We start from the raw sequence: 23,475 nt of genomic DNA on the forward strand, positions 1-23,475 counted from the left end.
GGTTGGTCTAATATTTTTTTCCCATGACTGTATACAATATGACTACACATGGTACAGCATCACATAGACATTTAGCAAATAAAGTCTGTATACTAATTAGGAAACTGTACACCAATCTGAAATAAACTTTTTTTTTCAAAATAAAAGTAGAAGTAAAAGGTTAAATGTCCAGCTACGTGCTGAATCCCTTCTGTCTAAGTTGAAAGGTGCAGTGGTGGGCTGATTTATGAAGTGATATTAAAGGAGCAGTGTGCAGGATTTAGCAGCAGCTAGTGGTAGTGAAGTGACAACGAAGCTTCGTGAACCATTTTCTTTATTTTCTTTTTAAGATTCTTAGTTTCATGTGATTATACACAAATGAAAATAAATATGATATTATATTCCATTTCTGTCTAAGAGCCCCCTGAATTCTACACACTGCTCCTTTAAAGGAATACTTCACCCTTAAAAAACAATTTGCATCACATCATATAATATTTTATTATGAATTACTCACCAATTACTACCATGACTTCTTGAATAAAAAGTTGCATGCCGGATTCTTCCTTCACTGTGGAGGCATGCGGAAAAAAAACAAGGTTTTCTTCAAGGTAATGTGCTTAATTGGTACACAAATGGTCATTTTAAGGGTGACATATTCCTTTAAGTAATGACGAAACTGTGGAGCAGTTAAAAATCTCTGGCCAATCTCTGCAGAAAGCAGGTGGAGAATGTGGAATCATAATTTCCAGCTTTGCAAAGTTAAAAAAAAAAAAACTCCTGTGGAGTGATGGTACATTAATCTGCACTACTTTGCATTGCTCCCATTATTTGATCACTATGGTGAGGAATCATCATAAGCTTCATTTAAGATGTTAATGTAATTTTCTTTGTGATTTCAAAAATTATTTGAATAAGATCAAGGATTCCCTTTAATTTCTGCTCTATAGCTCTGATTATACATTGTTGTTATAATAACCCTCCATCCCAACATGTCAAAAACTCTTCGTCAGCCATAAAAAAGTGCAAAAAAAACTATTTAAATTCTTACAACTAGATGAAAAACCCCAAAGAAGTTCTGAACTATCATAGATACAGTACTTGATATGGACTAGTAGGCTGATCAGTACCGTAGTGATGTCCAAATTAAGCTTCATCAACCATTTTCTATATTTTCTGAGCCCACTATGGCGCTATCTGCCCAAAAAAGGGTTAAAAGTACACTGAATTATCCTTTCTTAAGCCTTTTTTTCTTTAAAAGAAATCCTATTTAAATTGTGACACTCAAGAAAAACCCAGAAGAAGTTCTGAACTATCCTAGATACAGTACTTGATATGGACTAGTAGGCTGATTAGTAACTAGTGATGTCCAAATGAAGCTTCATGAACCATTTTCTATATTTTCTGAGCCCACTAGATGGCGCTCTCTGTCCAACAAAGGGTTAAAAACACACTGAATTAGCCTTTCTTGAGCCTTTTTCTTTAAACCAAGAACGCCATCTAGTGGGGTCAACAAATACAACTAATGGTTCATGAAGCTTCATTTGGACATCACTAGTAGAAGCACTAATTCTGTGAAAACAGAGAGTCAGGTGTATGGAAGCCCTGAGAGGCAAATGCAAAAAAAAAAAATTCAGGTGATTAATTTTTCTAAAAACCTAAATTGTTTTCTCTACTAGTTTATTAGAACTTATAAACATGTGAAAAATAAGGTTTTGCCAAGATAATCTCTAGTGACAAAAACTGATTTAAGATTTCGTGCTTCGCTAACTTAAATGGGAATAAAATAATTTAATTGTACAACTCTTTTAGTCTGTCCAATGTTCCCACATTATTGGACCCAATTAATAAACTTCTAAAAGCAAAATGAGACTTTTTTGGGGGGTTATGATGCTTAAAAACATGGAAATATATGGGATAGGGGCATCCCGGTGGCACACTGGTAACGGGTCAAATAAAGCTGAAAAATGGAAAAAATAACTTCAAAAATAGATAAAATGGAGTATTTCCATTTTATGTAACTATTTACTTCTGCTCCACTTCATTTTAAGGCAAATATTGCACTTTCTGTGCAGATTTTTAATTGAATCTTTTGAATTGAAGCTTCATTTGGACATCACTACCAATGGAAGCAATTCCAGTCAGTAAAACTGCCCACCCTCCCCAAAGCTGGTTAAATCAGCATCAATCCTACACAAGTAGAGCCAGACTGAGTTTGACTGACAGCTAGCAGGGATATCTGCCCCTCCCACCTCCACTCCCCAGCAAAGGGAGAGAAAAAGAGCAGAAAAAAGAGAGCTAGAGAGAGATGAATAAGTCTTTTTTCAGTGGGACTTGGGTGGAATGGAGGGACGGTGTTAAACTCAAGATACTGATTGCTTTTTGCCTTTTTGTGTCGTCTGCTGTGGAGGTGGGGGGCCCGCTCTCGTGGAGGCAAATTGATTATGGAGGAGGAGGAGGAGGAGGAGGAAGAGGAGTCAGGGTATGAAGAGGAGAGGAAAGGGGGGGAAGGGGGGGTGATAGGGGTATGTAGATTACTTTGCCCCCACGAGCCACCTGACGTTTACAGGGCATGATAGATTACCATTTGCTCAACTGTGTGTGCGCGTGTGATTTCCATGTCCATACATGAGGAGCTGTGGCCCGTGAACACACGGTCACCAGAGAGGACAGGTTGGCAGTTGTAATCAAACACACACACGCAGCGAAGAAGAGAAATAGAAAAACGCACAGAAGAACAGATATCCACACATATGGGACACACAACGACATACTCAAACACACACACACACACACACGGGCCTTCGTTTCCATACCCACAGCTCTTTCATTCAGCAAGCGCTGGTCGTCATTAAAGGCAGATTTACTACAAATTGGACCAAATTCCCACTGTCACTTTCAATGATGGCTGCTACCATGCAGAGAGCCGGGAGAGGGAGAGACAGTGTGTGTGTGTGTGTGTGTGTGTGACATAGAATGCAATTGGCGATATAAGACACACATACACACACACACACTGACACATTTTCTGCTTTTATTTTATCTCCTGCTTCCATTTCTTCTGACGCGCATACCAAGTGACACTTTTTTGTGTGTTTGTGATTGTGTGTAAAAGGAACATTTCCATCAAAATATCTTAAAATTTTATCCCTTGCATCCTCCTCTCCCGTCTCTCCTCTATTCCTCTTTTATTTTTTCTCGTGGTGTGTGTGTGTGTGTGTGTGTGTATGTGTCGGATGGGTTAATGGCGAGTAGCTAAATCAGCCAGCCGTGACGTTAGCCGCCATCCCATCTCACCCGGGGATGACGCTATTTCCTTAAATAACTGTGTGTGTGTGTGTGTGTGTGTGTGTGTGTGTGCTTACACAGTATCTCAGACCCACAGAGGGAAGGGCAGACCACTAACCTTTATTAATTATTGAAACACACACACACACACACCTCACCAGATCAGACGATGACAGATGGATGACCCTCACTCAGCTTTCCAATGTAACCCATTCTTTTTAGTTCCATTCTATTCTTTCCTAATGCATTCTCTATCCCAAGATCTACTTTTTTTTAGCCATATCTCGTAGCCTTCATCAAGGGATGAGTGTTTTCAGTTGTCATTTAGCAACCTGGTCTCACAGAAATCCGTGAAATAGCCACGGATTTCGCTTAACTCAAAATCCGTGGAATAGCCACGTAATCGCTCAAATTTCCGTGAAACTGACACGGATTTCGCTACAAAGCAAGTTAATGACAGTCATACCCCCTTGGCTATTGGTTTGTTCCAAGTCACGTGACTTTCAAGGTCCCAGCGGTCAGAACAAAAAACATGGCGGACAGTTCTCTCATTTTTAGTGAAAAATCAATATTTTGACTTAGTTTCTGCATAAAAATGGATTTTGATCACATTTATAGGGAGAAATATATGTTTTATTTTCTAAATCTTCACTCAGTGAATGTACATAATCACTTTGTATGTTGGAATAGCCACGGGATATGACTGTCATTAACTTGCATTGTAGCGAAATCCGTGTCAGTTTCACGGATTTTTGTGAGACCATGTTGTCATTTAGATTAACCCTAGCCCACACATACTTTTTTAAGTGTAGGTTTGGCTGTTTTTGTCTTGTGACATCCTTATTTTAAGGCGTCTTATTTGCCAGCATCATCTTCTTCTTTTTGAGAAGACAGGCCAACACAGCTTTAAGGGTTAATATTAAAACCAAGCACCCAGCAACAGCGCCATGCAGGCTTTGAAGCCAATTTTTGAGATAGTGGCTAAACTGTTGAATTGCAGCTTGGTGGTGATGTGCCAATGAAGCCTCATGTACCATTGTTTTGCTCTTCATTTGAGAAAAAAGGCTCAATCAATGGTTATTGAGTGTTCTTTCAGCCCTTTGGTGAACAGAGAGCGCCATCTGGTGGGCTCAGGAAACTAAAAACAGATGGTTCATGAAGCTTCATTGGCACATCACTAGCTATCAGGTCCAAAATACTTCTTCTTCTTTTTCTTTTTCTTTTACCACAGACTGACTTTGGGAAAGAGACACCTATAAATCAGTGGATATATTTTCTAGGCACATAAATTTCCCAGCATGAACTCCTCAACAGTTCTTATTTAAATCATTATGTCCTACAAGTTAAAGTAAAGTTCTCAAATAGCCTAATTAAGAGACTTTTCCTTCCCCTGAGAGACGGGGCTAAAGGAAAGTGTGCTTGTTCTTTGGGCACACAAATATGCAAGTGAAAACCTCTTTGGCCTAATGCACAACTGAGCAAATTTCATAGGAATGAACAGGTCCCCACTGCCAATGCTGCATCAAGTTGTCATAACAAATCCATGGTTAAATCAGTGCTTGTGTGGACGGTATTCTTTAGTATGAAGGAGAGAAAAACCTGATGACAAGGCTTTCATTGTTGGAATTTTTGGACAAATACTTATGTTCGTTGGCAAACGATTTTTGCTGATGAAGGCCATGAGAAGCAGCTGAAAGCTTCAATAACTGTCCAATTTTTTTTTAACCCATAAGAACCCATGGTGACACCCGTGTAACAAACACGTTAAATCTTCTATTTTTTGTTACTAGGCTAAGTTTAAACCCATTTAACAATTCTAATCCGTTGATAGTTTGTCCTGTATTGCATTTAACTTGTTTTGACCATATTTCCTGAACAAATCAAAGTCACAATTTTGATAAACAAAAAGACACATGGTTATTTGTATTTATTTATTATCAATTTATTATTATTATGCTACTTAAAAACAAATCTAAAAAATAATTTGTTGTTAAACAGAACTAATAATGTCGATAATGTTGATAGATGTTGTGGAGATGCAGAGAAAAAGGCAAATTTGTGTCTAGTTTTTTTTTATTTTAAAATATGAAATATTATAAACATGAATATTATAAACATAAATACTATAAGCGCCCAATGTAATGTTTATGTCACATCACAGATCTTTGATATTTAGGGATAGTGTTTTTGAAAACACATCAGAAATGGTGCTATATCCCCCATAATTTTCCTTTAAGGATAACTGGGTCTGGGTTCTTATGGGTTAATGAAAAGGTATTTTGGAATAACGTACCTGGCGGACACTCATTTAGTAAGGGATCACCCTTATATCTTCCTTTTCCTAACTTAATATTCCAACTACTTCTTTGTCTTTATCAACACCTTTTTCACACTTTTCATGATTCTTTTGATTGATAGTTGTGGTATGGAGTCATTCTGTGCCAGACAAATGTGAATGTTTTTTACATTACTCATATAAACTTCCTCTCTGACTTTTTAATCTGTCCTTTCCTACCCACAATGCCAGGAAGGAATAGACATGTTGACCTGTTCACACTGAGCAGAGTGGGTTTATCCCAGGTCACAGCTTTGAAGAAATGACGAAGAAAGAACAGGACTGGGTTAGAAGAAGACTGGAAATAGTGTGAAAGGAAACAAGGAAAGCTGTGAGGAGGGAGGACATCAGCAAGAGTGGATAGTAGGGGTGAGCCATATCGTATCGTTCACAATAATATCAGTATATTTTTTTTTATGGTTAAAAAAATGCATATCATGATATTGGCAACGTTCCTACTTCTTGATGTAGTGGTTAAAGTTGTTTTAATCACAAAAAGCTACTTACTCCCTGTCGCTAAATACATGCAGCTTTCAAAATAAGAGCACAGTGTGTTAACAGAATCCACCACAGAATTTACAAGAAGACTGTCAAAATAAGATGCCTTAAATAAAACATACAAGAACCTTTATTCTCCTTTACAAAATTTAATTAAAATATGCCCCCGGAACCCCTAAATGGTTATTTTTATTATTTGCTCATACTCAAGAGTCAAGAGTAATTTTTTTGTATTTGGCAACTGTTGAGATTTGCACTTCAAACTACATTTTAGATTTTTAATTATTTATACAGACTAAATAAAAATGATATTTTCTATATCTTTTTAAGTATTTCCTAATATCGTCAAGGATATCGTTATCGCAAAATTAGCCTGCAATATCGTGATATTATTTTAGGGCCATATCGCCCAGCCCCAGTGGATAGGAATGAAGAAAGTGAAGAAAAAGAAGGATGGGGAAACAAGAAGGTAGATGAGGAGAACAGGCTGAAAAACAGAAGGAGGAAGACTGGCACAGTATCTGTAAACGGACAGGCAGGAGGAGGGGTACAGGAGGCGCAAACGGGGGTAAATGAAGTGTGGGGTGACGCTATCTGTTGCCCTGTCCCTCCAGGTTAATGGGGGCTATCATAAAGCTGGGCCGCTAAGGTGGACACCGGGTCACACACAAACACAGCATCGCCCAGGCCACACACACACCTATGTACACAAACACGCACAGCCAGACGTGCGGTCAAGGTGAAATATGGATCCTAATGGTTGTGTCCCATCGTTAAAAGGGCTTCCAGTTGATTTATCTACCGTAAAACAGCTCGTGCAACTGCCACGAGGAAAAGAAGGGGGCGGCAGTGAACCTGAGGTCACAGGTTTGAATCCTAATCCCTGCGGGGAACACTTAGCGTTACGTCGACGGCGTGCCTCTGCCTTTTATGCAGATTTATGGCACCAAAATCTCTGCTCAGAAAGAATAACAGTCGGTGGGCCTGACATGAAAGCTAAATTAAAGCTCAGCCTTCACCCCATGCCTAAAAAACATTCATCTTTATGAGCCAGTTTAATATTTGCCTTCAGGATTGATATCAGTTTGATTTCTCTGCGACATGATAAAGATATACTGGGATGTGTTTAGCTTAGCGTAGCTTAGCTTAGCAGAAAGACTAAAAACAGAATAAAAGAGAGCAAACTAACTCATGTCAAATGTTAAAAAGCCTTCCAGCGGCTACAAAACTCCACCTACATGTTTTATCTGGTTAGCTAGCAATATATTCACGAGGCAACTGGGTTTTGTTTGAAAAACACAGGTGTTGAAGGCCTACCTGAAGCATATGGCAGCTAGCCGCTCTATCTCCGTCTCCATGTGTTCCTGGAGCTCTCCGGGCCTCAGCAGAACCTGGCAGATGGGACAGATTGGAGCCTGGCTGTCATACAGGGACATCTTCTTTTTACCTGGATGGAGACAAGATGGGAAGTGAGAAAAAGGTAGAAACATCAGTATGTGGAAAGGACAGATTTCACCTTTTTATCTGTTGTATCTAGTACCACAAAATACACAAAAAAACTTTAAAATTAGATTAAGATTAAGATTCATTACTTTGTTAATCCCACAATGAGGAAATTCCACATTCTTCTACACTGTATTAAATTATTCTGTAGTCATTTAATTTGACTTAATATATTTGATAAAATGTATTAAATATAAATGCGTCCTTGATTTTGAGGCAGTTGTTTAAGTAACTTTAATGTAAAATGTTTGAGATAGAATCTACTTATTTTGATCACATTAAATATAATCTTTATGTGTATGTAATTCTAAATCAAGATCATTTTGAATGAATCCAACACAATAGAATTAATCCGTTTTTAATTGACAGGCACTTCCTGTTAAGTTGTTACTAACTCAACTTGTAACGTAGTTAGATTTAATTAATAATATTGCCTGCAATCTTTTGCCTCAATTTTATTGAGTAGCTATTGTTCATCTTTTTTTTTTTACAGTGTATTCAAATTCTTTACAAAGTTGACCTGGCAGCCAAGGACGCTCAAAGGGAACTCCAGCATTGTGTATTCCTACTAGCACCAAGGCTTGAACTGTGAAAACACAATTAAGTGCATGTGCATTATAATTGTGCTTTACACATAGACAGAAAGGGGAATAGAGTGCCGTAGAGTCTCCACTGTGTCCTCTCAGGTCAAAGCAGATTTAAAGAAGTGTCAGCCACGGATGAGATAATGCTGTATAGAGTCTGCCAACACTACCTCACTTCATTGTCCTTGATCAGCAGGGCACAGGGTGGGGCCCACCTGTATGTGTGTGTTTCATTGTGTGTGTCGGAAAAGTGCGCACGTTGCATTTTTTTTGCACGTTGTAGTCATTGTGTTTGCGTACGTATAGTCGTTTACCTTTGAGTCGGCTATAAAGTCGGCTAAAAATATCATCTATTGAAAGTGTCTCGGTGTTTAACGTCGGAGGACACTTCCTAAATTTCCTGTATTTAGCCAATCAAATGGGCTTTTTTTAGGCCCGGGAACAATAGGCTCCGCCTCAGGCCAGGATATCCCGTTTAGACTGCTTGTCACCACGGCAACAACAACAGGACCAGGTATAGGGGGGACTCCCTATCTGTCTTGTTGTCTTCTCGCTCTCTTTCACACACACACACACACACACACACACACATACACACATACACACACACACACATACATGCACACGCAGACCTCTGGGGACACGTATCCTTGCTCACATATTGGTCTGTCAGAACAGTTTCCTGCAAGAGAACTCATCAAGAGACAACTAGTGGGGAGAACACACACACACACACACACACACACACACACCACCCCCTCCTCCCTGTTTCAGAGCGTGTGTGTGCATACCGGCCTCCCATTCTCCTGCACCGCTACTTAACAGAGCCACAGCACTGGACACGTTAAGTGACTTTGAAAAATAGGTAATCGATTACTCTCTATCTCTCTCTCTCTCTCTCTCTCTCTCTCTGCCTCTCTTTCTTTATCTTTTTTTTCTCCACACCTTCCCCTCTCTGCGCTCTTTCTCTCCAGCCTCATCCATTTCTAATTTTCTGCTCCCTACCATCCATTTATTTGTTTCATTTCTCTCTCCTCTCCTCTTCTATATCTCATCTCCTCTTTGATTATTTCATTGCTCACCTCCCCCTTTTTCATCTTTCTTTCTTTTCTTTTCCCCCTGTTTTTCTGTTGCCCCATCACTTTCTCCTGCTCATCTTCTTTTTCCTCTTCTCTTCTCTTCTCTTCTCTTCTCTTCTCTTCTCTTCTCTTCTCTTCTCTTCTCTTCTCTTCTCTTCTCTTCTCTTCTCTTCTCTTCTCTTCTCTACTCTTCTCTTCTCTTCTGGCTTATTGTCTCCTCCATCACGCTCCCTTCACTATATTTCCCTTTCTCTCCTTGTTTCTCCATCTCTCCCCCCCCTCCCTCCTTTCTCCCCTTTATTGCTTTGACAAGATAATTTGAGTCATGCTGAAGCCGTCGCCATCCGCCACAGCAAACAAAGAAAGATCCAATCCCTGTGTGCAGCTGATGGGGCTCTTTCTATTCTGCAGACAAACACACACCTGAAGGACATGTACACACACAAACATATGCCTGTGCTTGATTATTTTAGGCTTTTGTAATGTCAAAAAGTGCACTTTTTTTCTTTCTTTTTTTTAAAGTAAAAGCTTATTTTGCCACCCCGGTGTATTTTTAGCATTTCAATGTGCAGTGATTTTCCTTAGAATTGTGTAATTTTCTGTTCAGATGTGACTTTTATTTGCATTAATAAAAAAAAAGGTGATGAAAAGGAAATGTAGATGCATGAGTGTGACAACAGAATGTCAGCAATCAACAACAGGAAAGACTAAAGTGGAGCAGTTTAGGGTTGTGTGAATTGATTTGAATTGAACATTCACAATAGGTTCAAAACCAAGCTGTTAACTACAAACACAGCAACACACACTCACATTTAACCTGCCCTGGTGTGATGGAACAGGAGAGGAATAGGCTACCACTTTGTTGTCAAGCAGAGTTGGAAATTGTCTTTAGCCCACCAAAACATAAAAATAAACAAACAAAAAAATATCTATATATGCTAAACTCCAATAGCCATATTTTGGCCCAGGGGCCCAAAGTGTCAGAGGCCTTCCCCTGCTGCAAAATGTCACTGAAAGAGACTCATACCAAGCAGGAAGAGACTCAAAATGATTACAAAGAAGCATAAAACTACAATAAAGAAACGCAAAGAGATGCAAAAACATATTAAAAGACACACAGAGAGACAACAAAGAGACTCAAAATAACTACAAAGAGACTCAAAAACACTATGAAGAGATGCAACAGCTTCAAAGAGACTCAAAATAACTATAAAGACACACAACATGAGTATAAAGAGAAACAAAACAACAACTGCTAGATGCAAAACAGATTAAAAGACACAAAAAGAGACAACAAAGAGACTCAAAGTAACTACAAAGAGACACAAAACAACTACAAAGAGACTCAAAACAACAACGAAGAGATTCAAAATAACTACAAAGAGACTCAACATAACTAATAAGAGACTCAAAATAACCACAAAGAAACTCAAAACAACTACAAAGAGACTCAAAATAACTCTAAACACACGCAACATGACGACAAAGAGACACAAAACAACAACTGACAGATGCAACACAGATCAAAAGAAACACAGAGACTCAACATAACTACAAAACCACAAAAAGACACAAAACAGCTATAAATGGATGCAAAGAAAAACTAAAAAAAAGAATAATAATTTATTTCACTCTATATGTAATGAATCTACATAATGTATAAGTTTCACTTTCTGAAATAATTGACAAAAAATACTGAACTTTTTCCTGATATTCACATTTTTTGAGATGTACCTGTACAACATGGTGTCAAAATAAATAAAAGGGATGCGACAGAATTTGACCAAATTAATTTCTGTCCCTACTTGTTTACAGTGACAGTCTATGACTCAATTTTTCTACTTGTGATTCTTTCCTTTCCTCGCTCTCTCCGTCCAAAAGCTCCCTGAGGGAAGTGAGTGACGGGGGACAGATAAATCCAGAGGAGGAGGAGAAGAAGAGGAGGAGAGGAGAAAGGGGGAGAGGGGTGTTGATGTGATGTGATGTCGTACACCAGGCTTGTCAGCGCCTTAAAGATGATTAATGTCGGGGCAACACACACACACACAAACACACACACACACTCCCACATGTCCTGCTTTGGACCTCACAGCTCAAACACACACCCTACGGCGCAACATGGGTGCGTTTAATCTGGGGGAGCAGAGGGACGATATCAGAGTCAGAGGAGGAAGGAGGAGGAGGAAGGAGGAGGAGGAAGGAGGGAGGAGAGGGCTGGACAATAACAAGGAAATAGGCCTGACAGGACTTTTTAGTGTTGAGATTCTTCAGTGAAATGCCGGCTGGCGGACACAAAATGACCAAAAAAGACACAAAATTATTTTAAAAAACCCACAAAATCACTAGCAAAGACACTAAATTACTTAAAAAAGACAGAAAATTACCCCAAAAAGACACAGAATTACCAAAAAGACACAAAATGATATTTAAAAAAAATAATATCACTAAAAAAGACACAAAATTATTTAAAAAAAGAGACAAAAACACTGAAAAAAACTAAATTACTTTAAAAAGACAGGAATTTACCTCAAAAAAGACAGAATTACCAAAAAGACACAAAATTGTATTTAAAAAAAACAAAATCACTAAAAAAAAAGACACAAAATTATTTAAAAAAAAGAGACAAAAACACTGAAAAAAACTAAATTACTTAAAAAAGAAACAAAGTGACCAAAAAAGACACAAAATTATTAAAAAAGACACACAATTATTTTAAAAAAGACACACAATTATTTTAAAAAAGACACAAAATTCTAAAAAAAGACACAAAATTACCAAAAAAAGACAACATTCTTAAAAGAGACAAAATTATTAAAAAACAGACAAAAAATGACACAAAATGACCAAAAAAAGTAATTAAAGGGACCTTCCACACACAACACGGTAAAGTGCCATTCATATAAAACTCACATTAAACTTTCATATCAAGGTGGGGGCCACAAAATATCGTCACGAGGGCCACAATTGGCCCAGGAGCGAGGGATGGATGGATGGATGCATGCGAGGAGGAGAGGAGAGAGGAGGTGTGGGTCTCTGACAGCTGTGATGGAGTGTAGGCTTGATCCCCCCTCTAATGTGCCAAGATGGATCGTCTCATCTCTCTTTCTCTCTGACTTTCTTTCCCTCTGTCTCACTTTATTTCCCACTCATTCTATCTCCCATTTTCCCTGATTTCCCCCCCTTTTGTTTCTCTTTCTCTCTCTCTCTTGCACCATCACTCTCTCCTCTTTCACTGTCCTCCTTCTATCTTTTTTCATCTCCGTCACTTGATCCACTTAATGGCTCTCGCTGGTTTTTTGTTCATGTCACAAAACAATATGTCACCCGACTGGCAGGAAGCATATCCTCTGACTTTTTTTGTATCTCGTGTCTGATTTATTTACTCGCTGCTGTAGTACTGACAGGGACACTTTGGCTGCTCCGACTCAATCTACAGCAGGGGTCTCAAACTCAAATTACATGGGAGCCGCTGGAGGCAGTATCAAAATGACCAAAAAAAGACACAAAATAACCAAAAAAAAGACACAAAATTACAAAAAAAAACTCCCACAAAATGACTGAAAAAACACTAAATTACTTAAAAAAGACACAAAATTATTATTTTTAAAAAGACACAAAATTACAGAAAAATAAATAATTTACTTAAAAAAGATACAAAATGACCAAAAAAAGACAAAATTATTCAGCTCAAAAATTCACCACTTTTTCTCTTCTAAATTTGATTATTGTCTAAAAAAAATCCCACATTGGTCAGACTCTGCTAATAATCTTTAAAAAAACTGCCCAATACTTAACATGAACAGAGTTATTTAATAAATTAAGTAATAATGAGGAGTCGCACAGGTAATTATAGAGAGCAGATGGTGAGGAGGAGGAGAGAGAGAGAGCTACATCATACGGAAGAGTGGAGAGCAAAGAGGAGGAATCTTCTCTTTTCCATCCCTTCTTTCTTTCTTTCTTTACATTTGTATTGTTTGACTTTTGCCCCTTGCTTTCATCCTGATATTCTTCCTTTCCTTCCTGCTTTCCTTCCTTTACAACCAATTCCAATTCAGTTCGCGAAATTCAATTTCAATTTTCTGAGGGTAGTTGAGGCAGAGCAATCGAGCGCAGATACAGAGAACGGCTCTTCGGCCAATCAGCACCTACGATTTTCTTTGTAACATTTGTTGCCACCCGGTTGCCATAGCGCCTCTATGGCCAATCAGCACCTACGTTTTTCTTTGTAACATTTGTTACCACCCGGTTGCCATAGCACCACTACGGCCAATCCGCACCTACGTTTTTCTTTGTAACATTTGTTACCACCCGGTTGCCATAGCACCACTACGGCCAATCCGCACCTACGTTTTTCTTTGTAACATTTGTTACCACCCGGTTGCCATAGCACCACTACGGCCAATCCGCACCTACGTTTTTCTTTGTAACATTTGTTGCCACCCGGTTGCCATAGCACCACTACGGCCAATCAGCACCTACGTTTTTCTTTGTAACATTTGTTGCCACCCGGTTGCCATAGCACCACTACGGCCAATCCGCACCTACGTTTTTTTTTGTAACATTTGTTGCCACCCGGTTGCCATAGCGCCTCTACGGCCAATCAGCACCTATGTTTTTTCTTTGTAACATTTGTTGCCACCCGGTTACCAGTCGCCACGAAACGGAAGAAGAAGTTCAACTGGCTTGACCATGGATGACGCTTGAACGGAACGGAAGTGCTGATTGGCCGAAGAGGCGCCATGGCAACTGGGTGGCAACAAATGTTACCAAAAAAAAACCACAGAGGTGCTGATTGGCTGAAGAGGCGCTCTGTGTATCTTGAATTTTGCGTAGTGAATTTGAATTGTGAGAACTGAATGTTCAGTCCCAAACTAATAAATTAAATTTCAAATTACAAGTCAGATTCAGTTTTTCAATGCAATGATTCATGTTGAACAATACAAATTCAAATGATGTGATTCAAATTCAGTTTTTTTCATGCAATTATTCAAGTTAAGCAATTCAAATTCAAATATAAATAGTTCAAATTCAGTTTCTGGTGGCACATATTTCAGCCCATATTCATGTGTCAAATGTCAGCCATCATGAAGAAAGATTAATGCCTTTTAACACTTGAAGCAGCTTCCTTCATCTTCGTTTTTCATTTTTTTTCAAAACTTTTTCTCCTCTCCTACACAAACACACCTTCTCTCTCTCTCTCTCTCTCTCTGTCTCTCTCTCTCTCTATGTCTCTCTATGTCTCTCTCCCCTCTCCTGTGTTGCTTTGGTCCAGATGAAGTGGGAATCAATAGATGCTAGATAGCGCCGGCTCCCAGTCACAGACTACAATGAGCTGAGGTAAAAGGCCACCTCCAGAGAGGACGGGGATTGTCAGCTCAATACTTGGCTCTCAATGGGGGCCAGAGATAAAAAACCATTTGGGGTGTCCTCATGGCTCAGTGGGCTAAGAGGCAAACCATGTACTCACAACACTGTGGGTCCAAATCCCATTTAATGACCTGTATTGCGTGTCATCCTTTCGCTTTTATCTCGCCCATCATTCCTTCCTCCGGGGACACGGGGGGACTGTTCCTCACACCAAAAACTAAAACAACCTCTCATGTATGTGTGTGTGAATAAATCAGATCATGTGTCACAACAATCAGCACTTCAAGGGACTTTTTGCTGAAGTGGTCAACACCAATCTCAGGAAAAATCATTACATTTAATATGTTTTACTTCCAAACTGGAAACAGAAGTAATGATTATTAAACTATATCAAAAACAGCTGATAGCATCCTAATAATTTATGATATTTCCCTATCGCATACATATATATTTATCTATTGGTATCGACATGTTTTCCAACATGCACAGATATGAAAATCTTTTCTTAGAGCAGAAAATGCAGAAAACGTTCATTTAGAAATGCTGTAATGAAGCTATTTATTTTATTTTATATTCAATCTTTATTAAAATGGTCAGCAACTGAATGATAGTTAACATATACTGATGTTTATTTAGCTATTTATTTTATTATTTTTTATTATTTTTTAAATGGTCAGCAACTGACTGATAGTGAACATATACTGATGTTTATTTAGCTATTTATTTTATTATTTTTTAAATGTTCAGCGATTGATTGATACTGAACATATATACTGTTTATTTAGCTATTTATCTAATTATTTTTTTCATTCTTTATTTAAATGGTCAGCAATTGACTGCTACTGAACATGGAAGAATATCAGAATGAGAGAAAGGGGCAAAAGTCAAACAATACAAATGCAAAAAAAGAAAGAAAGAAGTGATGTAAAAGGGAAGATTCCTGTTCATCGTATCACACCAATCAGCACTTCAAGGAACTTTTTGCTGCAAGATGCAAGTAGTTGGATTGAAAAAACAACCCAGACTCGCCCCAGTTTGACCATTTTCTACCTTTTACGTCTATTGCGAGGGATTGAATTCACTTGTAAATTATACACACAATCAGCTAATGAGCGCTGAGCATGTAAACTGGATTTAAGCGCAACAATAAGAGTCAGAAAAAAAGAGCGGGGCCGGATTTATGAGTTGGCACACACACAGTATATGTTGCTGGACACACACTCGCAAAAAAACACACACACACAAGCACATTTCCCAAATGGAATTACAAAGTGTCTACATGTTGAGGCTGTTTTTCTGTCCTTGAACAACTGTCTTCTCCTTCTCCTTCCATTCCCCCTCCTTGTTGTTCCCCTAAATGAGTTTTCTGACATGCATCAAGTGTTTATGCCCGCTACCCCTCTTTTCTCCTCTTCCCCTCCTCCTCCTCCCGTCCCTCCCCGCCTCCTCCTCCTCCCCTCGCCACTCGTCCGGCCGGTTAGCTATAACACCCGCCAACATCGGTAAACAAGGAAATCTCTCAGCCGCGGCCCGGCGTGTAACCGCATTACCGCGCCCGATAACCTCTTCAAATAATGTGCGATAAGGGGAATTTGATTTGATTCACGGAAAGGGAAAGAGGGCCACTTCTGCTCCCCCTCAATCTCTTCCTTTTGCTTTATTTCTTTCCTTCTTTCCCTCTCTTCCTTTCCCGCCGTTCTTCTTTTCACTCAGCCCGAGGGCTGCGGGCCTCCTCCTCCTGTCTCATCCCCCTCTTTCTGCAGAATGACACCGCCTCGCATCCACAATCAAATAAATCCCGCCGAGGTGTCAGCCTTCATTTAGACTCTCCCCTCTCTTCTCCCCCGACCGACGCGAGGTGAGGTGAGAGGCCCCCGTAAAGCCATCATCTCCATAATGGCAAATATGAGCCTTAAAGCCCAAAACCAGGGGCCGTATTAACACAAATGGGCCCAGCAAGGTGTGTGTGTGCGTCTCCCAGTGAGGTGATATGGTTTTTTTCTTAAGTGAGCGGTGATTTAAGCGGGCTAGACACTAGGCTGATCACTAGCCCTGTGTGTGTGTGTGTGTGTGTGTGTGTGTGTGTGTGTGTGTGCAGAATAGATGAGGCTGTGCGGCTCATTCAGAGGACATTTGATGAAATGGAACGGGGGTCAACTTCAGTTTGCCACCCGGGATGCGTTGCGCTTCTCCGTGCATGTGTGTGTTTCCTGAGTCTGTCTCACTGCATTTGTGAGTGTGTGTGTGTGTGTTCTTGTACTTCCTACATAGTGAGGACCGGAACAGGTTTTTAACCAACAGAGTGAGGACATTTTTGTACGAAATTAAAACTTAAACTAATGAAAACTGTTATAACCTTGATAGGGAATTCACTATTCCAATGAGGGTCCTCACAAAGATATAAGTGCAAGAATGTGTGTGTGTGTGTGTGGGTGTGTGTTCTTGTACTACCTACATAGTGAGGACCGGAACAGGTTTTTAACCAACAGAGTGAGGACATTTTTGCGAAGTGAGGACATTTTTGGCCAGTCCTCACTTCTTTAAAGGCTTTTTTGAGATTTCAGACTTTGTTTTGTTTAAACTGAAACTGTATTGTGTGGTTACAAAAACCACTAAAAAGTAAACTCAGCTAAATTTATAGTGAAAATATGCTTCGTTTTCGTCTTTGTCCACTTTTTTCATACATATTGAAGATGCATCTGACAAAGGAAATAAAGGCAAAATTTACTGTGACCTCTTTTAATCTCCCATTAACAAATACCCCATTACAAAAAACTAAAACTAATAAAAACTAAACTAAAACTAAAGCATTTAAAAAATAAATACTGAACTAAAACTATCAAAATCACTCTAAAAACGAATTAAAACTAAAACTAATGAAAAATTAAAAACTGTTATAACCTTGATAGGGAATTCACTGTTCCAATGAGGGTCCTCACAAAGATAGAAGTACAAGAATGTGTGTGTGTGTGTGTGTGTTTGCGCGGTCTCACTCCCTGACAATGATGCATGGCGCTTTTAAATAGCACTCCTCCACGCCCTGCTCAAAACTCATCACCAGGCTCTTTCACTATCCACCCCCCCCCTCGCTCCCCCCGCTCCCTGGGGTTGTCACTTTTAGAAAAGCAAATGAAATGTCGGCGCAGTGGAGAGGAAGGGATGAAGAGATGACCGGATAGAGGGATCGAGAGGGGAAAAGGTGTGTGTGTGTGTGTAGCAGCGGCAGCAATATGAATGTGTTTGCTGTCTGTTTAAGTCAAGGGATGATTTCTGTGTGTAAACATGCATGTTGTTGCACTGGGAGAAAGAGTGAAATTTAAATCACAAGATGCCATTTATTGTACATGGACACATAGGTAAACTGTCACTTTCAACATATTCTTTCATCCCATCATGAGAAAAAAAAGTTTGGGCCTACTTTGCTCTTTAATACAAATGCAAAAAAAATGAAAGAAATGTATTTAAAGTTTGTAGGATTTGGAGCAAAACAAAAGGGAAACACCAACATATAAATGAGTCATAAATCATCAGCTGCTTGGGTTTGAACACTGATAAATGGTCATCTGATGATCCGTGTGTGTGTGTGTGTGTGTGTGTGTGTGTGTGTGTGTGTGTTTTAAAGTGTGTGTCAGCATGTGTAATGTGGGTTTTCCCCACTGGGACCCTGCTGTGCGCGCGTGTGATGCGAGTGAGGTTATCTCCAACTACTGACAGCTGTTTATTCAATCAATCACCTTGTCACTGTGTGTGTGTGTGTGTGTGTGTGTGTGTGTGTGAGAGAGAGAGACAGTGGCGAGGGAGAAAGAAGTAAATTAATGGAGCATTAACCAAGCACTGACCCACAGAGCAGAGGCACAACTAGCCGCTACGAGCATCTCAATTCAAGAGCTGTAGCGTGTAAACACACACACACACACACACACACACACACACACACACACACACACACACACACACTATTGAATAAAGATAAAAGCTGCTTTATGACTTTTATTTAGAAAGACAATCAGTTATTTATCAGAATTTGCAATAAAAATTGCCAATATATTTACTTATTGTACCTAATGATATACAAGAAACTGTAACCATACAATGTAATGTGACATTAGAACGTCTTAGTTATGAGACAAGTTTTTGTTGTAGGATTGCTCAATAATCTTTTCTTGTTTTATTTTTAAGTGAATTGATATATATAACCATAACTCACAATTTAAAATTTTATATCATAATGAATTAATAATCAACATGATTGATCATTAATATGTAATGATTTTGCACTGTGAAAGGACCGACAAAATATCCAATATATCCAGGAGTGTAATAAGGACCTTTTTTGTGTATATATTATTTCTATTAAACCTCTGAAGTCCAGGAGGTTTTGGTTGAAATTTGTCAACTTCCTATGCATTAATTTCTGTCTCTGTTTAGCATCTTTCAGTCTGTCCTTACATCACATGCATGGCTTCTTTTTCTCCACACAAACTTGGCTATCAGTCAGATTTTTTATTTTATTTGAATTAAAGTTGCCAGGAACCCAAAATACAAACAAAAGTCACAGGTTTCTATGGAAATGTACCTTCTTTTTTTAACCATTTATACGATCAAAAACAGCAGAATAAAAAAAATAAAACTACAAAACAGTCTATCTGCATGTAAATTAAACATAGTAATAGTTGTCATTGTAGAAAGAAAATTAACATTTTGAAAATGGTCTAGAAACATAAATGTCACACTGTGAAAGCTCCTATGATTGAACTTTCAACTGGCTTTCTCAGCTTGTCTACACATCATATATAAATAAAGTTATTAATGTAAATAAAACATGTGTATTTTCAATAAATAGATGGACTCCAGAGGGTTAAAAAAGGACGCACTGGAATAAAGGGATGTTTTTGCTGCCACTGACCTATGCCCTCTCTCTGCTGACTGTCTCTGTTCTATTTCTCCTCCCTCAGCTGTCTGGAGGAGGAGGAGGGATACCTGACGGAGGTGTGGGCGTGAGGCCTGTCGGCACTCATTTCCATCCCAAAGGGCCTCATCACGACGGGAACGAGTCGCGTCAGTGGCTAAAGTGGGGCATCAGCAAGTTAGAAATAGATGCCCTGACTCAGCCCTAATCATCACACACACACACACACACACACACACACACACACACACAGACACACACACACACACACACACACACATGCAAAACGCAACTTGTTTGGGAGCTGCAGTTCTTTACCATTTAGCAAAAATTTCTATTTCTACTCATCAACACGATGTCAAAACCAGACAATTTCACGCTGTAAATAAGGAATTTAAAGCATCTTTTGTCCTCTTTAAGAGTTCATTTTGTCGACCTTTTATCGGATTAGACCAGTAGGTTGCCAACCTTTACTATCGGAGGGCCACTTTTGGCCCCAAAAATAATTCTGTCTGGAGCTGAAAAACATTTTTAAGGTCATTTGCCAACTTCTCTGCCAGCAGCGTTGGTGTAAGCAAACAAATCTGTCCCTGCACTATTAATATCTGCCATGCTACTATTTTTCCTCCAAGACTTTTCTTTTTTTTGGGATTTGGAATCCATATAGCCTCAGGCTGTCCTCATTACAGGGTCGTATCACTTCCTATGAAAAGTCATGCACTGGAATTCACATGTATCCCTTTAAACGTAATGTTAAAAGCCATGTATGTTGCCCAGTGTGGTGGATCAAATCCCTGCTCTTTCAACCAGAAGACAAGCGTATAGCAGTTTTCTAGTCGCTTTGCGACCACTTAAAGCGCTTTAACACTACAGACTGCGCTCATTCACCCACACATTCATACTGGTGGCAGAGGCTACCCTAAACGGTGCCACCTGCCACCATTAGGAATTCATTCACACGCCGATGAAAGCAGCATCTGGAGCAATTTGGGGTTCAGTATCTTGCTCAAGGATACTTCGACATGTAGGCTGCCATGGTCAGGGATTGAACCACCAACCCTCCGATCAATGGACGAACGCTCTACCAACTGAGCCACAGCCTCCCTTGTAGAGGGCTAAAGAACCTGCGTGGTTCTGGAGCCACAGGTTCCTTAGACCAGACTGACGAGTCCAACAAAACCAGTCAGAACTGAAGCACTCAGAGACAGAACTAAAGCTGCCCTTCACATTACCTCTCTATTAGTCATCTCTCTTTATCTCTCTCATCTCTTCCCCTTTTTTTCTCCATCATCCTGTCATCTTTTATCTTTCTTTTCCCGTTCCCCCACTCTCCTCCATCCTCTCTCTCTGTCTCGCTCCCTCTCATTATCTCCCTCCCGTGCTGCTTTCATATGGTCTAGCAGCTGAATTAATTACCAAAGCCAATTAACGCTAGATTGGCTGATGTTTTAACTAATTAGCTTTAATGAGGGTGCCATGGCTGCCTGCACTGTGTTAATTGAATCCTAACAGCGGAGGAGGGAGCCCGTGGCGACGAGAATGAGAGGGATGGATGGATTGATGGATAGATGGATGGATGGATAGATGGAGGCATGTTCACACTTACATACAAGCTGTTATTGATAATATTTAGAGCGCATCGCAGGAACACCCACCCTGTTGTTGCTTCTGGTTTGTCATTAACATTATTGGCCTTTCGTAGAAGACACCGCATGTATTAAACACACACACACACACACATACTCTCATGTGGAAAAAAAAAAAAAGAAATAGGATACTATAAAAAAGCAATATGATTATGTTATATCACTGCCTCATTTGCTGGGTAAAAGTTTGTCTTAGCTAACTGGGTTTCCTTAATAGAACTCATATCCTCACCATGGATCTCCTGGTTATTTCCGAGCTGTATTTGTTATTACAAAACGTGCCCGGCAAAGAGGAGCAGCAGATTAAAATCTTAGATCAATGTCAGCGCTGTCCTCTCTGTGCCGGATTACCTGCTGCGTACCTGCACTTCATTTTCACCTGCCTTGTGATGGAAGGATCATCAGGGATGAGATATAAAATGTATGCATATCTGAAAGGGTACGCCTATGGGTAAAGCTTAATTCCACATTAGGTCATTTTGAAAGTGTGGATATTTTTAGGCAGCACAATGTGTTATGCAAAATGCATCATATTTTGGTGAACTGAATATTGAATATTGAATCATTGTCCTTTAAATAGCCTACCTACTTTTATTTTCTGCACTAAATCATTAAAACTGCAACAAAGAGAACATGAACCATGACATGATTATATTAACAAAAGGTCCAAATACTGCCTTACAAAGCTAAAATGCACTAACATGGTGAAAAATAAGGGCAGAATCTCAGTTTTTGACATCTTTTTAACCATGTATGAAAAAAATAAATGAGCTAAAAACACATCTGCACATTTATTGGCTGTGAATTTACTGATTTCTAGCATGTATCACTACATTTTGTCACAGAGAAACAGTCAAATAGACAGCTAACGTTAAAAAAGAGCTAAATCAAGTAAAAGTTAGCTAGGGAGAAAGCTACAGCTAGCTACAGCTGTTTGTTGAATTTACTTAATTAACTTTTCCCTTGCTGTAACTTAAATATTAACATTTTGATGAACTGGTATTTTGGTAATGTTGTTATCTTTTCCATATTAATGAGGCAATATAGCTTCATTCAGTTTCTGTGAGAAGAAACCAAAAAGATATAAGCTAGTTAAATGCTAATGTTAAAGCTAGTAAATGCTAACTAGCCTATCTTAAAAGTGGAGCAGAAAAACTGAAATATTTCCTTGTTGCTGCCTTTAAATATTTGAAAAAGCCTAAATATCAAAATTTGATGGACAGACAGACACATGAAACATTTAATCATAAACTATGAACTTAAAAATGTTTAAAATAAATAGAATATAAAGCTATTTTTTCCAAACAAATTTGGTCAAAATGACATGAAAGATTTTGTTTGTTCCTCCACATAATCTGAATATTGTCCAAATGTAGAGAAAGGCATTGAGTTTAGCAAAAGCCATCTTTTTTTAGGTAAAATAAACAGCCCAGAAAGATATAAATATTCCATATTTTTCTAAATGAGCCATATAAATGCAATCTCTTTGCAAAATGAATGAAACAAAAACTCAAATATAACATTTCATTATATCCTACCAATTCAAATTGAATGTAGATGTCTGTAAATGTAACTATGAAGAGATATGGGCCACATTTGATGAAGTTATGACATTATCCACGTCCTCCCTCCGTGTCTCTTCTCCCATCCGGCTCATCTAAAGACATGAACACGCGGCAGATTGTCTGAGGTGGCCATAAAAATCTGCATGACCGTGTAAAAGGCTTAATGATTTTAAAGTTACAAGAGAAAAGAGCCTGCAGTTTGTCTCATCCATCAAGTCTAGCACCGGCGCCTTCGCCAAATGGCCCTGCCACCTAACCTGGAGCTCAGCAACGCAGTGCCAAATACACCCTCCCTCGTCTCCTCGCTCTCTCTTACACATTTTGTCTTTGTCCCACTTAGACTGGATTATCTCTTCCCTTACTCTTTGTATCTCTTTCACCTTCTCCGTGTCACCTTCTATTTTTCATCAGTTTCTCCTGCAGTCTTTTTTCCCATCTTAGCAGCCAGACACTATAGAGTGGACGGCAGTGAAGTGAGTTAATGTGTCTGGAAGGATATTTTCCCCACTTTAAATATGAATTGCTGAATTCAAGTAGGGTGGGTTCGGGTAATGTGGGACACTTAAGGTTTGGCTGGTTTATTTCCTGCTTCAAGTAAATTAAGTCATCAAAACCTTTACTATTGGTCTACCATGGGTGTCATGTGACTGAAATTACATAAAATATTTAAAAATTTGGAAAAATATAACAAAGTCAAAATTGCAAAAAGTGTCCCACATTAC

At 39.1% G+C, this 23,475-nt stretch overlaps 1 protein-coding gene across 9 annotated transcripts in view; it reads right to left on the reverse strand.

Moving 5' to 3' along the window:
- Window positions 1-23,475, reverse strand: part of rnf220a (ring finger protein 220a) — a 279,714-nt gene that overhangs the window by 66,014 nt on the left and 190,225 nt on the right. For 6 of the 9 annotated variants that reach the window (XM_059344375.1, XM_059344374.1, XM_059344368.1 and 3 more), the window contains 2 exons: window positions 7,418-7,547; window positions 497-550 (listed from right to left, as the gene is read on the reverse strand). In XM_059344375.1, the coding sequence (XP_059200358.1) occupies window positions 497-550; window positions 7,418-7,547 (184 nt within the window). The remainder of the gene's footprint in view (window positions 1-496; window positions 551-7,417; window positions 7,548-23,475) is intronic. The other 3 variants (XM_059344376.1, XM_059344373.1, XM_059344372.1) reach the window with 1 other exon arrangement.

This window comes from Centropristis striata, chromosome 11 (assembly GCF_030273125.1).
Source record: "Centropristis striata isolate RG_2023a ecotype Rhode Island chromosome 11, C.striata_1.0, whole genome shotgun sequence".
Lineage (NCBI taxonomy): Eukaryota > Metazoa > Chordata > Actinopteri > Perciformes > Serranidae > Centropristis > Centropristis striata.